The 17,715-nt window shown below is 38.5% G+C and overlaps 2 protein-coding genes and 1 pseudogene across 2 annotated transcripts; 1 reads left to right on the top strand and 2 right to left on the bottom strand.

The window, feature by feature from the left end:
* Positions 1 to 107: 107 nt before the first annotated feature.
* Positions 108 to 10,318, bottom strand: LOC113680192 (ATP-binding cassette sub-family C member 4). Its single transcript, XM_027197197.2, has 7 exons — positions 10,060 to 10,318; positions 7,206 to 7,748; positions 6,257 to 6,642; positions 4,722 to 6,061; positions 3,640 to 4,210; positions 3,033 to 3,169; positions 108 to 2,330 (listed from the first exon to the last, which is right to left on the bottom strand). The coding sequence occupies exons 2-7, from the start codon at positions 7,734 to 7,736 to the stop codon at positions 1,453 to 1,455; spliced, it is 3,843 nt and encodes a 1,280-aa protein (XP_027052998.2). The 5' UTR covers positions 7,737 to 7,748; positions 10,060 to 10,318; the 3' UTR covers positions 108 to 1,452.
* A 1,434-nt stretch (positions 10,319 to 11,752) lies between these two features.
* LOC149035613 (uncharacterized) lies at positions 11,753 to 14,266 on the bottom strand. The gene has a single exon (XM_089191309.1). The coding sequence runs from the start codon at positions 14,264 to 14,266 to the stop codon at positions 11,753 to 11,755; it is 2,514 nt and encodes an 837-aa protein (XP_089047435.1).
* Positions 14,267 to 14,809: 543 nt separating this feature from the next.
* LOC149035612 (uncharacterized) lies at positions 14,810 to 17,432 on the top strand (annotated as a pseudogene).
* Positions 17,433 to 17,715: the final 283 nt, after the last annotated feature.

Below are 17,715 nucleotides of genomic sequence, written 5' to 3'. Positions count from 1 at the left end.
TCGATGGTAAACTCAAAAGTAGACATGCAGACTTCCTGATCATGAATGTTTCAGCACTAATACCATTGTTTATCCCTATTTTGTTTTAAAATCTGCACCTGTTTCTTCTAACTTCATCTTAATTTATTTTCAATGTTTACAATCCACAACGGAAACTACTTTTAGCTGGTGCAGGGGCCCGTTTCTCGAAAGTTCCGGTAACCGTAAACGGGCCCAAATCAGCATATTTTGAAATAAAAATTCAAAGATTAGAGAAGCGGGTTCTGGCACCCTAACCAGTCCATTTCCTTTCTTTAACCTATAGTTTTATTGTAGAATTTTCAAACCCCTTGAAGGGGAAAAAGACACCTTTATAGGCCCATTAAGCTACCGGAACCTCCGAGAGACCGGCCCCCAGCTTCATGAATAACTCAAACTTGATTAGCTTTATGGATGAGTCTTTATTTAAAGAAACACCAAATCCACCATAGACAATGGCTACCTGAAAGCAAGTCTAAACTATGCTCTCTGAAATCATTCAGGGGTTGCAATAACTTTTTCCATAGGCTGCTGCCGATGGTACAATAGGCGGTTTCCCCAGAAAAGGGGCCGTGAGGCGAGACCCAAACACGACAACCCACTAGTAGGCGAAAGAGGCACCGCCGGTAAGCGATTTTCATCAAATCCCCTGATTTATGATATTTTACAGTGCCCCCTGGTGTTCTTGAAAAGAAAAAAAAACTAACCCTTTCCGACTCTGCCGACCAAATCTATGATAACTATCAATTTTTAAAAAATACATGTATTAGTTAATTGTGATCTATTAGCGTTTAAATAATTTATAACACGGGAAATGTGATGTCTAAAATGTAACAAGAAAATGAATGTAAATACGAAGCAATTGTCGCTCATAAGCTTTGTAACCTTCGGTGAAAGTATCAGTGTATTAGAAAGATGGCAGGTTTATTAGCTTTGTACCTTTGTGAGAATTAGTTTCTAGTGATATTATAGTAATGTAAGTGGTGCAAGCATTCTGGGAAATTAGAAACCAGCAACTATTTACCAGCAATGTTCCCCGATTCCCTTTTGAAACGAACTAAAGATACAAACAAATTTTTGCAAAATCAGCAAAAGTAGGACTGAAAGTCATCACGCAAATAGTAATGGAGGTAATTTAGCCTCTAAGGCAAGGCTGTTATTGCAAGCAAGTTGTGCTAGAAAGTAATAAATAAGAAAACATTCCGTTAAAAGGGAGATAAGTAATACCTCTCCTTACAATAGGACGCCAGCCTTAACTTAACAAATTTGAGAAAAAATTCTATTTACGCGGTTTCGTATTCAACTGATCACTACCGAACTCATAAGAGAACAAATTTCTCTAAAGGGCTTAAGCAGGAGGCAGTTTTGAAAAACAATAGAATGGTATTCAATTCCTTTCGTGGTTTCAGTCGCTTTTTGTTTTTCTTCATTCGACTATTTATCAACTAATGCATTCGCTAATGATTCAAACTTGTTGAACTCATCTATCTCGCCATCTTTCATGACCAAAATCATGTCACAGTCTTTGATGGTGTTCAGTCGATGAGCTATGGTGATTACTGTGGAGCCCTTCAGTTTCTCTCGCACTACCCTCCAAATTGTTTGCTCTGTGTCTGGATCCACGTGTGCAGTGGGTTCATCTAGGATGACAATTTTTCTTTTATGCAAAAGAACACGAGCCAAACAAATTAGCTGTCGTTCTCCTAAACTGAAGTTTGCACCATTTTCCAACAGCTGATGATCTAATTTTCCTTCCAAACTTTCGATCACTTCCTTCAGCTGAACATTCTCTAAGGCTTGCCACATTTCTAAATCTTGGAACCCTTCTTCGAGATCGAGATTTTCTCTCAGCGAGCCACTAAAAAGGAAAGGACTTTGGCCAAGAACAGATATACATCTCCGAGCCTGTTGAAGGTTGACGTCCTTTATAAGAACGTCATCGATCATTATGACACCATGAGGATCTGGCATGCGTAGGAGAGCTGCCACTAGAGATGACTTCCCGGCTCCCGTTCGTCCTACAACACCAATATTAGTTCCTCCTTCCACATGAAGGTTAAAGTTCTTCAGTACTTGAGGACCCCCTGGATAATACGTCAAAGACACGTCTTGAAATGTGATGTTCCCCTCAAGAGGCCAGTGTTTCGGGGGAAGTTGCTTCACTTGGTACCCAGGCTCGTGGTCAAGTTTGGTGTACGCCATAACCCGTTCAGCAGACGTCATGCAATTCTCTACTTCAGCCATTTTTCTAACAGAAAAATCCATTTGTTCTGCAGACTCGATGACATAAACAAGCCCCAGTGCTGCAAAAGCTATCGATAAAATACAGAATTTATGTCTATCATTATTATTAAAATCACAACTAGCAGCTAGTAGCTGAATTATTATTGCAATACAAGTACATAATTTACATAAATTTAAAATTTTATATCACCAAAAATATAAATCGTACAATAATAAGTTCTAAATATAAACAATTAAAAATATTAATAATAATCCCACCTAGATTTATATTGCTCTTTTGCTGCATAGTGCATTATGAAGGAATTTTAAAACCTTTTGGTTTTGATACCGGGCATAGCAAACCTTCACTTATTCCTTAGTTGTACTGGGAGGCATTATTGCGCGCAGGTAGCAGGTCAGGTATTTTATGTCGGCCATCAATCTCTCTGATCTGATTGAATAGACTTACGCATAATTATTCTCGCCTATCAAAAAGTGTTTTTGTTAATTGTCAGCCTTTTTCTGGCTGAGGTAGAAATAACAAAAAATAACGACATTCAGCATTTTGGTTCGCGCCATTTGAACTGAATTCCGGATCGCTAGGAGTGATAAGCCAGCAGTCAGATTACAAAATTTTTTTTCTTCAAAATGGCGGCGCCTGTAATAATATCGTAAGTACATTTGAAGACAACTCTTAGCGATTAGGTTGAGCTTAAAATTAGGCACGTAGTAAATTTTTAGATAAAATGGTCTTTTGAGTATAACTTTCCTCACAGTTAACAGACACCTACCAGCATCTTGAGACACCAAGATCGCAGCTAAAGCTACGGCAAGAATAAAAAGAGAGATGAGAAACGTCATGCGAATACCCAGCCATCTCTCGCTCGCCAGCACCATGATGTACGACTGGGTATGAACATCTTGATATCTGAATGAAGAGAGGACACACGTTCTATAAGTATATATGTCATTAGTACATCTTCAACCATTTGAACTCTCTATGCTTGTTTGTTTCTTTGCTTTTGTTTTCTTTTTCTTCATTCCGCTGTTTGAAGTCTGATGCCAGCTTAGAGCCGTAAAAAAAATGGCAATGTTTGATTGCTAGTTTCATGGACAGCTCAACAATATCTCCCTATTATACTGAACGACAGTTCAAGATTTGCTATTTTCGTTTTCTCTCCCAGTAAATGGCGTTGATACTAGTTCTTATGCAGCTAGGCCAGTTTTCGTAGTATGGCTTCTGCTTGCCGTAATTAATTGTCCGTTTTAAGTCTCTTTCTTTCTCTGTCACGAAAGTCAATGCTGAACATATTGAGGAAGTCTATGTAGTCCTTAGAGGAATACCATGAATCCAACTCTAACACTGATGTTGATGATTACAATCGCTGCGAAACGTACCTGTAAAGATCTTCCACAAAGTCTCGTTGCCTCCTTCTTGTTCTAATAGTCTCCAGCCCATTGAGAGTCTCCGAAACGTGTGAAAACACAGGGCTACGGTTTATTGACTCTAACCTTTTGAGCTGTCGAGAGGTTTTTAAGCTGTACATGGAGATGTACACAGCAATAACAGCCAGTGGCACAACAATAAGAAGAACCCAAAAATTCGTGAAAGTTGGCATAATGGTTGAGGCAAGAATTAGCAAGGTCAACTGAATAGCTGTGAGGAATGTTTTGGGTAACAGCTCGTCCAAGTACCCCACGTCTTTAGAGAACCGATTGAGGATTCGTCCCACAGGGTTTGAATCAAAAAACAAAACTGGAGCCTGTACGATCGCTGCAACCATTTTATCGTGGAGGCGTTCAGAACATCTTACAGAAGTCCAAAGAAAGGCGTAAGCTCGTATGGAGGAGAAAATGAGAGATCCAAGCACAAGACAGCCATAGAAAATAAAATTCAATTTGTCCTTCTGTTCCTCTTGACTCTTCTTTGTTAAAAATGAGAGCCAAACGTCTGGAGACACTATCATTACTACGAAATAGAAATAAAAAAATAAAAAAATAAATAGGTATCCAGAAGAGGCGGTGTCATCATCAGTTAATGGCCACGTGGTGAACGGCGCGAGCCACGAGAAATAATACGGCTAGATCTTTTCATACAGCCTTAAAGTTTGGCCCAAGGCAATGCACCTGTAAGCCTTGCTATCTCGGGACGAAGAATTACATCAGTTTCGCATAATAATATATAGAGTCTTCTAGTTGGTGAGTTGATTAAAAATAATAACAGCATTCATCATATTCATTTCATGTGGTTATCAACATCGAAGATGATTATGTGTCTGAGAATCTTGTTTTCAACATCATTAGAGATTTAAATATTATTACTCTTACAGTGAGAATAAAGGAAAAGACAAATAGTAAATCATATACTTGGCCACGATAACACAAGAACATACCGGTGAAAAATTAGCGCTTGTCAGGTGTTAAGACAATCCTACTTTCATTCCTACTTTTGATTGAATACCATCAACTATCAACCTTACCTTGAGCAATGAAAAACAAACAGAAAAGTCCAACCATTGCCAACGCGTGCAATCCACTTCTGAAGTAGTCCAAATAAGTCGTAAGTGTCACACTTCCGATTGTGCGGTCTTCTTTTGATATTTCAAGGTCCATGACTTGATGTTGTAGAATCATTCCTCTCTCCTTAAACTCTGATTCATTTTCACTCTCTGAATCCAATCTCATGTCCGAATTTCTGTCCCTGACGGGTTTTTTGTAACTCGGATTAAGATTTATATCTCGTAAACTATTTTCCTGAACTTCAGAAAAAGTTCCGTTAGCCAACACACGTCCTTTGGACAACACAATAACTCTATCAGCTTCTTTCATGTGTTGTTCCTGATGAGACGTCAACACTCGGATTTTGTTACTTAGTAAGCCTTTTATGCACTTTTGAAAGATATATTGGCTTACTTTCATGTCTACGGCACTCAGAGGGTCATCCAACAAGTACAGATCTGCATCCATGTATACTGCACGTGCTAAGCTTACCCTTGCGCGCTGACCTCCACTCAGAACAGCACCTAGCTCACCTACAACTGTTTGGTCACCGTTAGGAAATAGCCTTACGTCCTCTGTGAGAGAGCATGCTTCCAGTATTCTTGAGTAATTGTCTTGGTTGTACGGTTGACCAAATAAAATGTTTTCTCTTATTGTTCCAGAGAAGACCCACGGTATTTGGGGTACGTAAGCAAGGGACGATGGCCATGTTATTGTTCCTGCTTCGACTGATACCTCGCCTGCGATAGCTGAGAGAAGAGTAGATTTGCCACTACCCACTGGACCCGTGATGACTGTTAAAGTTTGTGAACCCATAGAAAATTCTACATCCTGCAAAATGAAGCCATTATCACGAGTTTTTTCTTTCGATGTCAAAATTAACACTTCCAAGGTGGCTGGCTTTAGGAGAAGTTCTTCATCACTATCAACAGCAGAGGGAACTTTAACAGTTCTGTCCCGTTGATTTGAAACAGTTCTAGTAAATTTAGATGTACTTCCTCCTGTGTTTAAAGTGCCCTTTATAGAGTGATCATGACACGACCCGGGTAAATCTTCTAAAAGAAGGAAATCCTCGATTCTCTTGAGTGAAAAATAGGCCTCGTATACTCCTAAGAGGCCATAGGGTACGTAAAAGCAGACACTCTGTCTTGCTGCGTTTATAAAAGAGAGAAGCATGAACGCATTAAATGGTGTAAGGGCCTGACCGGTAAGCACTAGAGTTGTGATTGACACCAACATCGCCAGCGGCACTGCAGTGTACTCCAAGGCAGCAACAGCTGACAGGGCGACGCTTTTCTTACGGATGATATTTATTTCATCACTGCAAACAGAGGAATAAAGAGATATTTTAAAACCTCATAACAGCAGAACGTTGCATCGTAGGGCATGGCATAACATAGTATCCTTTATTAAAATTTACTTAAGCCTGTAAGCTATTTCAAACATGCAATGATGTGCGACAAGTACCAGTTACTTTGACCGATTTAACATCAATTATGGTGTGTTCTTTCCTTACCTCCTTACGCTTTTAATCTTCTCTCGGAATTTATCCTCCAACGCTTGTGTTTTGATGGCGCGAATCCCAGAAATAACCTGGTTCAACAATGATATGCGCTTGTCTGAAGACGCTGCTGTCTTCAGGCGTAGTACAGCAAAGACATAGGACAACCCAGTGAAATATGGTACAAGCAAAAACAGGCATGTGACTCCCATAAGAGCTTGCCAACCGATGAAATACACAAGTAATACCACTATAATAGGTACAAGTAGGAAGAAATCCAAAAGAGCACTAATGCCCCAAAGGACGGTATGATCTTCGAGTCGCTGAACATCGTTGGATACGAGGTCAATCACACGACCCGTTGTAAATTTTAATATCTCAGTCTTGTTGAGACTTAGAATCTGAAACGAAAATATGAATATAAACTTTTTGTTTAGCCAGACGGGCTTGTAGCGGTAATAGGAATGTAAAAATGCAATAAAGAAAGATAGATGACATACTTTTGTAAGGAACGTGGAACTTAAAATCTAATGATTTTTGGATTGTTTACGACTATGGTATAGAGAACTTGTAAGTGACGTAGACTACATACTAGTAAAACTAGTTCACGCCATAGCTCATCCACAAGTTTTCAGTAGCTTAGAGGCGGGTCATCGGATGGCAAAATTCGAGGGTGCAAGGTGCGAATAAGTCACTACTTCCCACTGATAGCGGGAAAGGCAGCGCTCAAAACTTTTTAACTAGGCTAATCCCTGGATAACTTTGGTCCTTTGACAACCCATATATTGTAGTCAATGTCTATAGAACTTTGCAGGTAATTTAGTGTTAACAATTGAGTTGAAAACATGAATTGGCCTCCATAAAGGGTAAAAAAGCTGACGTTTAGCGCGTTAGCCCTTCGTTAGAGCGATTGGAGGAATTGTGGGCTGTGTTCTCTTTAACTAACGATAACTAAATTGCATACCTTTTGGTAAATTAACCCTTTTAGAGCACTGCTAATTCCTATACCGTAAACGTCACATTTATAGGAATGATGATGAACTCCAGACACTCCAATAAAGGCACATATCCCCATAGCCATTACACAACCATACAGGAGAAGACTTTTCTGAGGCTCGGCTTCCATCAATGAAGAAACAAGGTAGCCAAGAAACAAAGGCCTAAAGAGGCGCCAAAGTAAGGATACTACGTAAAGGAGTAAAATGATCACTGCATCCTTTAAAGAGATCATTTTTATGACACTTTTCCAAAGTTGTGGTCTTTGTTCACTGCCTTTTCTACTAGTTTTCTCTTCTTTCCAGTTTTCTTGAAGGCGATTGGTGAAGAATTCGGTGGAGTGTTCTCTTGAAAGTGGTTCAAAGTCGCTTTCCTCTATTGTGCCTCTACTACCTTTCTTGAAAATATTGTTCATCCATTGGAATAAAAGAAAAGACACGCAGCTGACTCCTTCTAAATCGCCATCGACAGACAGCTTCTGGTATCCAACTGTTTTCATTTCTTTACAACCCTGAAAGTGTTTGAGGTAGAAACGTTTATGGTGAAGCTCGATTAAGCGTTCCTTAAAATTAAAATTAATTGAAACCTGATTTTCCTAATACTGACTTCATCAATAGTTTCAATTAATTAATTCATCAATAGTTTTCAATAGTTCAGTTGAAGAATTAAGGGATAAGCCTCCATTTAAATTTTGGATTTGGTTTGGATAAGTGAAAAAAAGGAATTCGGAGCTCAGGACCAGCTCCAACTTCCTTTCTCCCGATGATTTATTTAGGAAAACGTGAAGACGTCAAATAAAAAGTAACTGCCTTCATTACATGATCTATTTTAACAGGACCATCTTTGAAAAATATGTCAAAATAACGAAGCCTTCTATGAAGCGTTCTTAGATCCACGCGTAAAGTGGAAAGACACGAGTGAAGAAATCCAACATCTCTCGTCTTTGTAATCCTTGCCCAACATATTTCAGCAAAGCCTCTTTAAGGTCGGCATTATTTTCCTACAAAGCTTTTCTGAAATCTGACATCGAAATACTAAAAAAAACTCTTCTAAAATCACTCAAGACCAAAACAACTTCACAACTTGAGTAAAAGGACACAACGCATGATGGGACATACGATTACGCCCGCACAGTATCATGGTAGTGGTAGCCTTCGGCCACAGCGATATTCACTTTGACTTTTGTTTTGATTTAATGTTGAATTTATTTTTTTATTTCGACGTATTTTGCCCTTGGCTTTCAGTTTTATTTTGAAATGATTTTTTACTTTGATAATGCAATTACTTTTGTTTTTAAATTTGATTTCTACTTCATTTTACTTTCAATCGATCTTTTTCCTTAGTTTTGCACGTGACGTTCCATTTTACTTTTTAAGTTTTGATTTATTTATTCTCTCATTTTTTATTCAATCCTAGAAAAACTGTAAAATTTTGAGTGGCAGCCCTCGGCCACCATACAAGTAATTCCAAAATGAATTTGTTTTTTAGTGGACAAACTCCCCGAGGTAAAGCATACTATAATATCGCTCGCTCCTGTAAACTATGATTGTTTAGGAGTGTCAAGCTACACAAGTAACACCCTGAATGTGATGAATAACAGCAAAATCAGTCGCTGGTTCCCTTTCATCAGGAGTGCTGCTAATTGTAACTGGTTTTTGGCAGTTACGGAGAAAAGTTTTTGTATAGCCATTCGCCTTTAGGACATTAGAAACATATTTCCTCTCCTCAGCCTTCGAATCAAGTGGAGATGGTAGACAGTCAGCCCCCCTGAGTAAAGTTTTGGCTACAGACTTTTTATGGCAAATAGGGTGATGAGAATCGAAAGCGAGGTGTCAGTGTGGGTAGGTTTACGATAGACACTTGTCTCTAAATTCCCCTGAACCCCTCTGGACACATTTAAATCAAGAAAGAGCTAATGTTTATCCTTTTCACGCTCAAGGGAACATTAACATATTTTATTCCAAAAAAAAAATTGGTTTTTTGGTGGACAAACTCCCCGTGCTGGAGCAAACTAGAATAAGGCTCGCTCGAATGGGCGATGATTGTTGAGAAATGTCTAGCTATTCCAAAATAAATTTGGTTCTACAAACTCCCCAAGCTACAGTATACTATACTATCGCTCGCTCCAATAAACTATGATTGTCTAGAAATGTCAAGATATTCCAAAATGAATTTGGTTTTTTAGTGAACAAACTCCCCGAGCTAGAGCATACTAGAATATTGCTCTCTCGAATGGACTAAGATTGTTTAGAACTGTAAAGCTGTTCCAAAATAGCCTCGAGCTAAAGCATACTGCAATATCGCTCGCTCTAATGGACTAAATGACCGGCAGTTAGAAAACCAAGAGTTTCAGATTTTTGTATAGAAGTGTCAAGCGATTCCAAAATTAATTTGATGTTTAAGTGGACAAGTTCTCCGAGCTTGTGAGTCCTATAATATCGCTCGATTACCGGGAATTTAGTCACATTGTATGAAGAAAGCTCTGGAAATTGCATATCTAATTTACATCTCAGTCTGAATCTTTTGATAAAGTTATATGAAATGTTTATCGACTCCCTTGAGCTATTTTCAGCCTCGTCTTCAGAGGCCGTGTGAAACGTCTATATACGAAGTTGAGTGTAACAAGTTGAGCGAAGCTTTGAGTTCGGACAACAAATATACTTTCAAAAGTCCTTGCGAGAATTAACGAGTAAATAAATAACAATTAACTAAATAACTGTGAGAAGAAAAGGGAAAATTGGGCAATACTATTCAGTTTCGGAAACTTTCACGATTGAAAGCCCGAAAACAAATTATAATAAATATTTTGTAAAAACGCTTACTTGTTGATCTCGTTAGTATCCAAAGGACTATTCTTCAGGCTGAATTTCGCATTTGAATCATCATTTTGACCTCTAGAATGATCACCTACTGCAACACAACAAAGAAAACAAGATAGAGGATTCTCAAAGTCATTTTGCACTGCCTTAATCAATGCCCATCCTCGCGAATTATATTTCAACAGGCTGCTATCAAAATGCGGCAAAGTTATTCCTGAGTTCAAAAGGGGTATCGAATGGTCCCATTCAATGTAAAAGTGCTCGCAAAAATTACACGGGCGCTCACTTGCTCGTGCTGCAAAATTTTTTGCAACTGCTCGCATGCTCGCTTTCTCGTTAACACGTGCTTGATTACTCGAAATTTCTACAATTGCTTTGCAGCTATTTTTTATACATATACTAATAATATACATGGAAAAATTACTCAGTTCTGATTGGTTAAGATAAATGCAGTTTTCAGGTAATTCAGTGCAGAAGAGAGTTAATTCAGTGCAGAAGAGGGTTAATTCAGTGCAAAGAAAGAAACAAATCAGACAGTCTGATTGGTCAATAATCAAAGAAACTCACAGATAGCCAATCAAATGCGAGCCTTGGATGTCGCAACAAAATTTGAAAATTTGCGAGCGAAACAATGGCCGACGTTTTAAGTAGGTTTTCTTTCGCCACCGCAGCTGAAAAACAGCTTAAACAATGAAAACACTGTAAAAGGCGCTGCTTTTTGGTTTTCGGTTTGGAAAAAGTGGTGTTTAGGGAAGGGAATTGCCGAGGAAATCGAAAATTACGAGCCGACCCGGCTTGACACTTTGATCGAGCAATCCAACGCCGAAATTAAAAACAAACATGGTTAAACCTCGGAAACGACGATTCCATTTCATCAAAAGTGATTCGGACACAGACTGAACAATTCCTTGCACTGTTTAGCCGGACTTTGAACTTTTTTGCACCTTAAAGATGCGAAGATATTGCATATTATTGTTTTGATCGTACGCGGTTGTTTTGACCGAACGCACGGTTTGAATAAATTATTTTTTGCACTTGATGCGCGCGCTTTGCTCGTGTTTAATTATGATAGACCATCTCGTATTTTTCCATGTATATTATTAACAGGTAATCACATGATTTTTCTCGTGCAATTTGGAATAAACAAGCACTTGTTAATTTTTTCAAAGACCACAAATTTCACTCGCCCTACGGGCTCGTGCAATTTTGTTAGTCTTTGACACACAGTCTGTCTACCAGAAAAATTCTGACATCGAATGAAAATACAGCGGACCTCTCGTACGGCCCGGGACTGGTAGTGTGAAAGCGAGGCTAGTCAGTCCTTGACGGTGGAGCGTGCACCAGTAGAATTTTTGTTTGTTGAGAGTAACCGATGGCATGCGCCTGCACCGTGCGTACGTATTTGTTTCCCGCCAGTTTTCGAATAGATGCGGTAGTAGTGGAGCACGAAATACAACGGCTCGTCCATTTGTGTTTATTGTAATCCTTGTGATTTTGTAATAATAATAATAATACAGTATTTATAGAGCGCTAATTCCCAATGGTCCAAAAGCGCTTTACATAATAAAAATAACAAAATCCTAAACCTACAAAACTACATTGTCATTCTATAAAAATTCCCAATGGTCCAAAAGCGCTTTACATAATAAAAATAAGAACAAAATCCTAAACCTACAAAACTACAAAAACTACATTGTCATCCTATAAAAACATCATCATTATATACAACATCATAACCAATTTTAAAAAGCCACGTCTTGAGCTTAGATTTAAAAGAAGAAAGGGAATTACAAGATCTAAGTTCGAATGGAAGTGCATTCCAAACAGAAGGTGCGGCAATAGTAAAAGACCGGCCACCATAAGTTTTAAGATTAAATTTAGATGTAGAAAGTAAAAATTGATTGGAGGATCTAAGAAGTCTACCAGGTGTATAAGGCTTGATGAGATCAGTGATATAGCTAGGTGCAGCACCATGAAGCGCCTTAAATGTAGTTACTGCAATTTTGAAAGTTATTCTTTGTTCAATTGGTAGCCAATGAAGTTGAATAAACAACGGCGTAACATGTTCATATCTACTAGTAAGGTGAATAAGCCTAGCAGCAATATTTAGGACACTCTGTAAACGTTTCAAGATACATTTAGGCTGACCGTAGAGCAGTGAGTTACAATAGTCGATCCTTGCAGTAACAAAGGCATGAATTAGAGTTTTACATGTATCGTAAGAAAGAAACTTGCGAATCTTAAAAATATTGCGTAAATGAAAAAACGAAGACTTGCAAACAGCAGTAACGTGCGGCAACATCGATAGAGAGTTATTAAAAATAACTCCAATATTTTTAGCAGTAGTTGAACAGTCAACAGTGTCAGAGGCAATCACCAGGTTTGTTAACACAGGACGTGGGCGATAGGAGGATGAAAAAACTATAATTTCAGTCTTCCCACTGTTCAGCTTCAGCTTGTTATTTAACATCCAAAGGTCAATATCTTTAACACAATCTTCAAGAGCAGATGTACATGTTGACATATCCTCAGGCGATGACGTTTCAAAAGATAAATATAGCTGTGTATCATCAGCATAAAAGTGATAAGATAGACCATGAGATCTTGCAATATCACCTAAAGGGGAAGTGTACAAAGAATACAGCAAGGGGCCCAAAACGGAACCCTGAGGTACACCATAAGGTAAGGCATGCACATCAGAAGAGACATCTTGGATTCTGACATACTGAGTGCGATCAGATAGATATGAACGAAACCAGTCCAGTGCCTGGTCACAAATGCCAAAACGGGCAGATAGTCTAGCAAGGAGAAGAGAATGATCAACTGTATCAAAAGCAGCAGACAGGTCCAGTAGAACCAAAACAACAGATTTTTGATTGTCAATGGACATAGCAATGTCATTGTAGACTCTGAGAAGAGCCGTTTCGGTGCTATTGTGAGCACGGTAGGCAGACTGAAAGACTTCACACAGACCATTGTTATCAATGTAGTCAACAAGCTGCAAAGCCACTACTTTCTCAATGACGTTGGACAAGAAGGTGAGGTTAGAGATCGGCCGAAAGTTCTTAAATTCTTGATAATCAAGACTCGGCTTTTTCAACAAAGGACGAATTACAGCTTGTTTAAGTTCAGTGGGCATGACAGAGGTCTCCAAAGACAGCTTAACAATTTTCCAGATCACAGGGCAAAGGAGATCAAGACAACCAAGGAGTATTCTAGAGGGGACAGGGTCAAGTTCACAAGACTTTGATGCCAAATGGTGCACAATCTGAAGTAAGGTCGAATATGAAGGACAGCTCAAACGATGGAGTCTTGTTGTTGCTATTGTGGCTTCATTAAATAAATAAGTTCCCTGCATAGGGTTCGATTCCGGTTCATGTCGAATAGTAATAATCTTCTCACCAAAAAAGCCAATGAATCTATTTGCAAGATCCGCCACGGAAGAGCAAGATGGATACTGCGGTGCAGGACTCCAATGTAACAACTTACCGACAATGCCAAACAGTTTCCTCTGATTAAGGCAATTATCATCAATAAGTTTGGTGTAATATTGTGAGCGGACAGAGAGTAATAGCTCCTTGACAATACGATTTTGTTCAATAAGACGCAGACGATCTTCGGGCAATCTAGTCCTACGCCATCTCCTTTCCAGTCGGCGACGAACTCTTCTCTCCAGTTTAATCTCCTCACTAAACCATGGACCAGCGGGACGAATGGTAACCATGCGCAATTTTAATGGCGCATGCTTATCCAAAACACTAGATAACTCCGAATTATACAAGTGAAGCAGCGTAAGTAAATCATTGGATGATTCAGACAAAAGAGGAGACATTGCAACATCTTGTCGAAAATGCTCCAAGCTGATGGCTATTAATTTCCGACCACAAATACGCTTCCTTTCCCAATTAGGCTTAACAAAACGAAGATCAGCACAAACAGTGTAATGATCCGATATCTCTGAGGAATTATCAACTGAAATAGCATTTAAAATATATTCAGCATCACGAGTGATGACCAGATCCAAAGTATGTCCAGCTCTGTGGGTGCAACTACGAACATGTTGTTGTAAATCAAATGACTCCAATAAGCTCAGGAAATTAGCCGCCGCAGTATCAGCTGTATCATCAACATGAAAATTAAAATCACCTGCGATTACAAGTGAACCAGTTTTAGTGATATAGGATTCTAACAGCGACGAAAATTCATTCATAAAAAGCTCAGTTGAAAGATTGTTTCCAGATGAGGGTGGAGGACGATAGACAATAAGGATGGAAACAGATTGCGAAAAAATCTTAACTTCACTTTCGATGGCTTCAAAGGAAATGAAGGTGTCCAGATAGACTTTTGATGTCTTACTTGGCTGGAAGCGCGAAAAAATCGAAAAATGGTTGCGTGGTACGCGGGAGAAGGTCCCAGCCGCGTTATTTTCAAAAGGCGAAAATTTATGAAATAGAATTCAAGTGTTGTTTTGGGATGGGAGGAAGAGCGATCAATGCAGAGGACGTATTTGTGAAGGATGTAGGAGGGCTGTAAAAAACCTTAGGTGAACTGGAAATTCCTTTCTGCATGTTAGTGCTATCTCAAGTTATCATTGAACATTTGAAGTACCCACTTAGGCAAAAATTAAAATTCAACAAAAATTTTTTTTTGTTCAAAAGTTTGTTGACATGAATCGCACCCAACGGGGACGAATACCTAAACACAAAGATCAATGTTGAGTGAAGAAAAGTCACATAGTAGTAGTACTAGAGAAATGGTAGTTGTATCCTGGGAGAGTTTATTAGAAACGGAGGAAAAATTACAAATTTTATCCGAGAGTAAGTAAACTTTTTTCAATCATTTGTCTTAGAAATATCAGATTTGGAAGCTGAAAATTAGCAATAGTAGACACTTGTAAATATACTTTGAAAAAAAGGAAAGCATCTTCGTATAAGTTTATGATGTGACGAATTTCATTTAAAATTGAATACTTTATATGGACCAAACTACCCTTGAACCAAAACATATAAGAATCGGACCATTTGTAGAGGAATAGGTGCAAAGGCATCCTCAGCTTCTGAATGGAATGTCTGAAAGGATGAGGAAATGCGAATTAGAACCAGTAAAACTTTTGGGCTTCCTGTTGAAATGTAAATTACTGAATAAAGATTGCTGGCCAATTCCACCACTAACCCCCATTGGTTAATAAATCAATTATTTCCGAATAAAAAGTTTATTGATGTCAATCAAAGAGATATGCACTTGGCAACTTTATTTTTCAACCTTTTTAAATAACAAGCATTCTGTAACAATCTAATGGTCTGATGAGACTCTTATTACAGGCAAAAAAAAAGAAAACCTTGTACACCTGATAGTATCATTCAGAATGAAAGTCAAACTTGTTTCCATAGCCTGTATCCCCAAGGAACAAGACTGAACAAAATTAGATGACTTTATCGAAATAATGAGGAGAGTTTTGTTAACCTTGCTAAGATATCACACACTTTGGCAGAAGTAGTAATGAAACTTGTTTTCAAGAACTACTATGAGGCTTTTACATCATGAACCCCTAATTACAATGACTCACAACGATATGAAACTGAGATTTCAGTTGAGCGCAAATTTTATTTCCCACCCAATGTAGGATGTGACATGACAGAGGAAATAGCATTGGTCAAGAAAAAGATTTATGACATAGTAGTTAAGAGGGCAGAAACAGTGTATGATCCAGACAGTTTTAGAGAGTTTTTCATATCAACAGGTGCAACAGAATAATTTGACACTATTCTGGATTCAGTCAAGGGTTTTTTCATTAATTTACAATTTGTGCTACTGCCTCAGTCAAACATGCAATCCTCTTCAAATGGACCATGCTCTTCATCTCAGGAGTAATCTGATAAATCGAGAGGGCATTGAAACAGAACATATCATGGGGTATACATGTTCCAAAAGAACTTTAAACAATGTTATGCACAAAATGTCACAGTCTCATCTCAAATCTTTTGAAGATTTTATAACCACAGCTACAGATTGCAAATGGCTAGTAGTGTTAATAATTGATGATTTCACAGCCATTCACACTAAAAGAAGGCCAGAAGAGGAAAAATTGTCAGAGGCAAAGAAAGTGTGTACCATAGTTGTCGAAGTTTTTAAAGATATTCAAGCTGTACCTGTAATGCATGCCCTTTGTATACATGACCAAAATGGTATAGATATTGAATCAGGCATACAACTAAGTACTGCTGCATTGTCCATGCATGGCATCAGTGAGAGTTATGCTTCTCTGATTAATCCTGGAATTGAGAGACATAGAATGAATCAACATTCATCAATACTGTGACAGTGAAAATGTACAAATGATGTGCAAAATGGATGATTTGCACCATAAGGTCTTGTAGAACTGAGACTGAAGTCAAAGGGGGACTTTGATATCACCTATTATGTGGCAATGCACACTAGCTTGGCTGCCTATTTAAAGAAAGTTATTGTTTTTCAGCCAGGGGATTGGCCATGCCAATTTTATGGTAGACAAATCATATACGAATCACTTAAGAAGTTTGTCAGCTCTCATCCAGGATTTTCAGATGCTCCTCTGCAACAGGACAATAGTTTAACTGATTATTCCTTGTATTCTTTTCCAATGACATCTGGTACTACTGACAATCTCTTGAACAATAGCTTGCCACAGGCAACATCACAGTCATCCATTCTGTCAATATTACCAACTATTGGGCCACTTCACATTTCCTTAAACAGTAGAGAACATATTGTTCAATCCTATCATCTGTTTTTCAAGGCATCATATGAAACAATTTTCCAAGCAAGAAAATCGGCAGATAACCCCAAACCCTAGAGAATTAGTCTGATTCTTGATATTGTGTATAGTGGTTGGACACTTGTCCACTGCACTGTGATGGCAAAGTTCTCCCAGTTCAAAGATGCAGAGTATGGGACCCTATTCACTTTACTAGATGTAGCTATATACCTTTGGTGTTGTTGATATATAGCATTTCTTTCAAACTTAACAATTACTCTGAGTATTTTAGCACAATGATCAGGATTTGGATCACGTTTACTTGCCTCCAATGCCAGCACTATAACATAGCACCACTTATTTGGATCAACATGTGCTCTCACTGGGGAAAACATGCTCCACAACTGTATAATCTACTAAGGAATTACATTGCCTTTTCTATGAATATCCTGTGGAAAACACCCATAGCATACTCTGTTCACAGATAAACAGTTCTGATACTGCTGATGAACTTAGAAAGAAAGCAAAGTCCATTTTCCAGTCAAAGGATAAACAGTTACACTACAGGTCATTTCTCACCACACCTAAGCAGTTTTCTTTCTCACACAACCAACTAAGCTTACTAAAAGTGAGATGCGCTTAAGCACTGTCCTCCATGTTTATAAAAATCTCTCAGAGTCCAGGACAGAGTCTATTCTCCTTAAAACAACAGCTGCAACACAAGTGTTCCAACTCATGTCACACTGCCAACAATGTCCCCCAACAAAAATATGAAGATGACTGTTTTATATTTAGGGTATCACTGTGCTATCAAGCCGGATCAAACAAAAAAATGTGATTTACCTCTGTGTAACATTTCCAGCCAGGATGAGAATTGGACCCTCCTGCCTGGTTGTTTTCACTCACTCCATGATGTTTGCCTCAGT

The sequence above is a fragment of the Pocillopora damicornis genome, chromosome 13 (assembly GCF_964200805.1).
Source record: "Pocillopora damicornis chromosome 13, jaPocDami1.2, whole genome shotgun sequence".
NCBI lineage: Eukaryota > Metazoa > Cnidaria > Anthozoa > Scleractinia > Pocilloporidae > Pocillopora > Pocillopora damicornis.
The sequence above is the reverse complement of the archived record's forward strand: the minus strand, read 5'-3'. Positions and strand labels throughout refer to the sequence as shown.

Bases quoted from the DNA above. Each gene is read 5' to 3' on its own strand.
- LOC149035613 (XM_089191309.1), bottom strand. From the start codon at position 14,266: ATGAATGAATTTTCGTCGCTGTTAGAATCCTATATCACTAAAACTGGT.
- LOC113680192 (XM_027197197.2), bottom strand. From the start codon at position 7,736: ATGAAAACAGTTGGATACCAGAAGCTGTCTGTCGATGGCGATTTAGAA. The intron at 6,643-7,205 runs GTATGCAATTTA...TTTTCGTTTCAG, and splicing joins AAGGGTTAATTTACCAAAAG to ATTCTAAGTCTCAACAAGAC. The intron at 2,331-3,032 runs GTAGGTGTCTGT...TTTTATCGATAG, and splicing joins CTTGGTGTCTCAAGATGCTG to CTTTTGCAGCACTGGGGCTT.